At 56.3% G+C, this 6,482-nt stretch overlaps 1 protein-coding gene across 1 annotated transcript; it reads left to right on the top strand.

Moving 5' to 3' along the window:
• Positions 1–251: 251 nt before the first annotated feature.
• Positions 252–862, top strand: RPRM (reprimo, TP53 dependent G2 arrest mediator candidate). Its single transcript, XM_017823714.1, has one exon. It carries the CDS (start codon positions 252–254, stop codon positions 699–701), a length of 450 nt encoding a protein of 149 aa, XP_017679203.1. The 3' UTR covers positions 702–862.
• Positions 863–6,482: the final 5,620 nt, after the last annotated feature.

Here is a 6,482-nt window from a genome sequence, read left to right as displayed (position 1 = left end):
TTTCCCACTCCCACCCTCCCTCCCGTCCCCCGAGCCGTCTCCCCTCCCTCTCCCCCTCCCTCTCCCCGGGGCGGGGTGGGCGGCTCCGCGGGCTCGGGTGGGCTTGGCTCGCTCGGGCTCGGCTCGGGTGGGCTCAGCTCGGTCCGGCTCGGCTCGGGTGGGCTCGGCACGGCTCAGCCCGGCCCGGCACGGCCCGCCTGCATGCGGCGGCGGCGGCGGCGGGGCTGCCGGGCGGGATGAGCGGCTCGGGAATGCCGGCAGGGATGAGCGGCTCGGGAATGCCGGCAGGGATGAACGGCTCCTCGGCGGGGCTGCCGGGCGGGATGAGCGGCCCGGCGGGGCTCCCGGGAGCGCTGCCCGGTGCCGGGGGACTCCCGGGAGGGCCGAACGGCTCGTCGGCGGCGGCTGCGGGGCTGCTGGCGGGGGCCGGGGGCGCGGCGCTGGAGCTGGAGCGGGCGCTGCGCTGCTGCACCGCCGCCTCCGTGGTGACCGACGGCAGCGGCGCGGCCGAGGAGCGCAGCCTGTACATCATGCGGGTCGTGCAGATCGCCGTCATGTGCGTCCTCGCCCTCACCGTCGTCTTCGGCATCTTCTTCCTCGGCTGCAACCTGCTCATCAAGTCCGAGGGGATGATCAACTTTCTGGTGAAGGACCGCCGGCCGTCCAAGGAGGTGGAGGCGGTGGTGGTGGGGCCGTACTGACCGCCCGGCCCCGGGACAGCGCCCGGCCCCGCCGCGGACACGCCGCCGCCTCGGCTCGGAGCTTTTTCCTCCTTCAAAACCGTCCCACGGACGATTCCCGGGATCCCGGAGGCCTCGGAGCCGCCCGGCCCGTCCCGTCCGCCCGCGGGCTGCCAAGTAAAACGTGCTCTCATGGCAACAGGTCTGGGGGTCCTTATTCCGTCCGCCTTTATCCATCCGTCCCTCCCTGCGGGTCCCGGGGTGCCGCGGAGGGGCGCGGGGGGCGGCCGGGATGCACCGGGATGAACCCTTCCCTCTCCCCCCGTGCAGGTTTTTCCTCGCAGCTGTGCTAAAATTTCCCTTTTCCAGCGCTTTTCCAGCCCTCCCCGATTGCACAAACCTGGGCGAACCCGGCCCCCTCATCCCTGGGTGAACCTGAGACTCTCATCCCTGGGCGAACCCGGGACCCTCATCCCTGGGGGCGGGGGAGATGCTGGGACCGCGATCCTGCCCCGTGGATCCCGCGGATCCCGGCTGTGGCCAGGGAAATAACCCCAACCACCCCGGTTGTATCCCCTCAGTCCGCGTTCGGCTCCGGAAAACCACAATACATAGTTTTTTTAACCCAGCTGGCCAACAGGTGACTTCGCACGGTCACATTTTGGGGAGGGAGAAGCTGCTGCTCGCACGGGGTTCTGTTCTCTCCATCCCTTCCCTCCGCGGGCACACGGACAGACAGCATCTTCCCGAGCTGTTTATCACACCCGCGGGGGCTCCTCTGCCTGCTGGTGACAAATTAATATCTCGCGTTTGCTGGGAGGGGAGTGGGACCGGCACAAACACTCGCCGGGGACGCGGCAGCGGGATGGGGGCAAAAAGGGCTCAAACAATGTGTCTGTGAGATAACAGTCCTCACGACCCCCAAATTCCCGCAGTAAGATGCTAATTGTCCGTATTTTTAACGCTGATAACGATCGGGGAGTTTTCTGGAGCAGCCAGCCAGACTCCAGGCTGTTGGGTTCATCCCGGCTGCGGAGATGGCTGAGCTACCAAAGTGTTCCAGACACCTCCAGGAGATGTTATCAGGAGCTTAAATTGTGATGGACAAGGTGAAACTCGTTGACACCTGAGCTGGAAGGGCGGGGAGGAAATAAAGCTGGAGCCTGACACAACATCTTCTGATGGAATCTGAGACAAAGCAGAGCATCCCGAGGGAGTGCAGTTCCCCGCGTGCTCCCTCATTTACAGCTACATTTAAGGGAAAGACAAAGAACAGATCTGCCTGTTCTCTGGGGAACAAACACACTGTGGGCTCGTCATTACAGCAAAATAAACGTTCCTGAGCCATCTCAACTGAAACAGCCCTGAGAAATTTAACCAAAACTCTCCTTTCTTTACCCTTTAGCGCCAGAGGAATGTTAGATAAAGCAGAATTTTAAGATAATACAGTAAGAGGGAGAACTAATACAAATGTTTCAGTCATTCCAGAGCATTTCCAGCTGTTTAATGTGCATCACTGGGTGGTGTTATGGACAACACAACCATACCCATATCCTGCCTTGCAAGGGGTGCACTGAGTGCTTGGACACTTTCTGGGAGCTGGATTCATTAGGCATCCTTTCTTAATTATAGGGAATGCTTGGATTATACATTATATAATTATACATTTTGATTAACCTTTGCCAGAGGCCACGGCTTTTCTCTACACCATCAATGTGAGGGAAAGTGAACTCTTGGTTCTGTCATAAAATTGTGGCCTTTCAGCCTCAGCCCGAGATCCCTCTTTCCCTCTTTCCCTGGTGCCCAGGGACCCTTAGGAGGTGGGAGCCCCCACCTAATCCAGCACTTGTGACTCCTCAATCCCTCAGAAGAGGCTCCATTTCAGGCAGGGAACAGTTGGGAAAGGGGTGGATGCAGAGCTGCTCAGACACATCCAGTCCCTCAGAGGGGCTTGGGCCTCTCTCCCTCCCTGCACCGCGGGGATTTGGGAATTGACACATGGAGACCTGGGATGTTCATCACCCCTGTGTGGGCAGGAGGAAGAAGAACCTCTGAGATCCCACCCAGAGCTCTGGCATCACCTCAGCCCCACGTTGTCTGGGGGGATGGAGGAGCTCGTCGGCTCCGCTCACTCCGAGACGTGCCTGTGCCTCCTGTCCGTCCTCTGGGTGCTCCAGACACCTCCCTGCCTCAGGAACCTGCTCCTCCTGCCCAGGGAGCGCCTTGGTCCCTCCCAACATGTGTGTGAAGCCGTGCCCTGCGTGTTCCAGAGCAGGAACCTCCTGGGGAACAGAGATTTCTCAGCTGCGCCCGACATTTCCGAGGCGTTTTTGGGAAAGCACCTGGAAAGCTGAGGGGAGTCTGTGGGGTCAACAAGCCCAGCTCCCTCAGCTCCTGGAAACAAAGCTGCCTCCCTGGGGTGCCGAGGGGCCAGGAAATGGGTGCATTGGGGATCAAACAGTGTGGGTACCCCAAGGGGGCCCACAATCCCGGAGCTGGAATGCACAGTCCAAACCCCTGTCCTGCTCCCCTGTGCTTGTGCTTTTTTGTTCAGCTGGAATGGTTGAGTGTGTTCCCTTTACCACCAGAACTCCAGGGGCCTTTCATTGATGGGCATTCCTGCTTCTGCAGAATGCTTCCATCCATGGAATTCCCAGAGGAGAGGACAACTGAGTGAGCTGGGAGAGCTGAGCAGATCCCAGTCACTGCTGTCAGATCATAGAATGGGAGAATCATGGAATGGTTTGGGTTGGAAGGGACCTTTAAGGGTCAGATGGTCCCACCCCCTGCCATGGGCAGGGACACCTCCCACCAGCCCAGGTTGCTCCAAGCCCCATCCAACCTGGCCTTGGACACTTCCAGGGATCCAGGGGCAGCCACAGCTTCTCTGCCCAACCTGGGCCAGGGCCTTACCACCCTCCCAGCCAGGAATTCCTTCCCAATATCCCATCTAGCCCTGCCCTCTGGCAGTGGGAAGCCATTCCCTGTGTCCTGTCCCTCCAGGCCCTGCTAAAACATGATCTCATACAGGGAATATTTCCAATTTTTGAGACAGCCCTGACCCTTGCAATTCCCAGTGACTCCTGGGGTGGGAAGGACTTTGCAGCAGGACCTCTCCCAGTGGGAGTCCTACCAGGAATCCCCCTGCCCATGGCAGGGGAGTTGGAACAAGATGATCTTCCAGGTCCCTTCCAAACCATCCTGGGATTCTCTGGCATCCTACTCCAGCTGTTTGGAGAGAACAACACCCAGAAAGTCTGTTCAGCCCCAGCCAGAGCAGCTCCCTCAGGGTATATTTGTGATTCTCCTCGAGTGCTGCAATAAAAAAGCTCAAATCTGACTTTTCTGAAGTCAAGGTTGAAGTGGCCTCACCTCAGGCTGCCTGAATTCCTAATTGCTGCCTACACAGTCAGACCACTACTGCCTTTGCCTGGAATTAAATCCGTGTGCTGCAGAGCCTGAGGCCACTGCTCCACACAGCCCTGAGCTGGAAAACCCTGGAGCCAGAGCAATCCTGGGAATACAACCCCACCAGACTCATCCTGACCCTCCTGCTGTCCCTGCTGCCTCTCAGCCTGGCAGGAACTGCAGTTATGGATTTCACCCTCTCACCCCAAAACTGCTGCTAATCCTCCAGGACAGGAACCAAAAGCTGCCTCAGTCGCTCCCCAACACCCACTGGAGTGGTTTATTCCATATTTCAGACGGGAGACACTCCTTAAAAACCACTCCAGCACCTGTAATTGCTGTCAGATAACCCTGGGAGTGCTCTCAGCCTAATTGCTCTGGGTGGCTGTACAGTTTTAATTGTCTGTTTTCCACATCTTTCGGGTAATAATGATCAAACACTGTCTGAAGGGTGAGGACAAGGTGCACTTTGGCAGCTCAGACGCACACGTGGGTGGAGGGAGGTTTATTCCAACCTCACATTCAGGCAAAATTCACATTGATTTTTTTAAAGCAGTTCAGCTCTAATAAGGGAAATAAGATCCTGCAGTTCATTTGCAGGTAAAAAAAAAAATCAAACTTCACTCTAAGAGCCAGTTACAGCTTCGTGATTCGCCTTAATATTTATAATTATATGGTAAGAAGTAGCCATGGAGTGATCCTGGATCCTGCAGCACAGCTGGGAATGGGGCTCCCAGCCCTGAATGAAAGGGTGCTCCCTAAAAATCTTCGTGTCCAGCTGGACTCCCCTCTTCAACAGGAGCCCATATTAATGCTCATTAGAGGGATCATTAGAGGTGCTCCCCTGCCTCCCTCCCAGCCCTCTTTGTGCATGAATGGGTTGCTGCCATTGATCCCAGCCAGGACTGGGAATGTCTAACAGCTCCTGGAGCCCCCGGGGACAGCCAGGCTTTCAATTCTTTGAGAAGATAAACCAGCAGTGTCAGCTCTGTAATTAAGGGTTGAAGTTATTGCCCAAACCCTCACTGTCTGCAGCTCCCCATGAGCTGTTCCTGGCAGCCAAACTTCTCCCAAGGGGTGTCCCAGAGCTGAGCCAGGAAAGGGGTTTCACAGACACTTGTGTGGCTGGGGTAGAAATTATTTTGAAGTGTTCAGGCACCTGTTTGCATTAAGGTTTGGGTTTTGTCCCCTCCCAGACCTCCACATGTGCTCCAAGGCAAGGTTTTAGCAGCACCACCCTCTCCCCTCCCTCCTTCTCTGAACTTAAACTGAGACCAAGGGACGTTGGTGAACGTGTCATTTATTCCCTCTGTAACATGGACACAGGCTGGGAGAGCTGAGGGGGTTCACCTGGACAAGAGAAGGATCCAGGGAGAGCTGAGAGCCCCTTCCAGGGCCTAAAGGAGCTCCAGCAGAGCTGGAGAGGGACTGGGGACAAGGGATGGAGGGACAGGACACAGGGAATGGCTTCCCACTGCCAGAGGGCAGGGAGAGATGGGATATTGGGAAGGAATTGCTGGCAGGGAGGGTGGGGAGGCCCTGGCCCAGGTTGCCCAGAGAAGCTGTGGCTGCCCCTGGATCCCTGGAAGTGTCCAAGGTCAGGTTGGACAGGGCTTGGAGCAACCTGGGCTGGTGGAAGGTGTCCCTGCCCATGGCAGGGGGTGGAACAAGATGATCCTCAATTTCCCTTCCAACCCAAACCATTCCATGATTCCATGACTCATTCCATGATCACTGATATATTTATAGGAGGCTGGTTTCTTTCATGAAACACCTCTATTTTTTGATGCCAAAAATTAGATTTATTTTATCACCGGGGACCAGACACTTCCTCTGAAGACAGAAACCAAAGGAAGCCTGAGCTCCTCAGGTCTGAGCTTATCCATCAACTCAGCCACCGGCACCTTGGGACCCATTCCACAGTTATGGGATGTATTTTTAGCCCATGGAAAAAACAGTGTCATGAGCACATGATACGAAAAATACACAAAGCAATAGATCACTTTTCTGTCCTTTATTCCATCAGAAGCACGCTAGGAGGTTTTTTTCCCCCCTACTTGCTTCTATTTTGGAAGTGTCTCCAGAGAGCCCAACTGGAGGAACCTCAGGGCCATCAAACCCAGAGCAAAGTGTCCAGAAAAGGGAAGGAGAGGGAGTGACAGGGAATTGGGATGGAGATGGAGTGACAGGGCACTGGGATGGAGGAGATGGAGTGACACAGCTCTGGGATGAAGGAGGTGGAGTGACAGGACATTGGGATGGAAGAGATGGAGTGACAGGACATTGGGATGGAGGAGATGGAGTGACAGGGAATTGGGATGGAGGTGGAGTGACAGGGAATTGGGATGGAGGAGATGGAGTGACACAGCTCTGGGATGAAGGAGGTGGAGTGAC

Source organism: Lepidothrix coronata, unplaced genomic scaffold (genome assembly GCF_001604755.1).
Source record: "Lepidothrix coronata isolate B3197 unplaced genomic scaffold, Lepidothrix_coronata-1.0 Scaffold105, whole genome shotgun sequence".
NCBI classification, from domain to species: domain Eukaryota; kingdom Metazoa; phylum Chordata; class Aves; order Passeriformes; family Pipridae; genus Lepidothrix; species Lepidothrix coronata.
The sequence above is the reverse complement of the archived record's forward strand: the minus strand, read 5'-3'. Positions and strand labels throughout refer to the sequence as shown.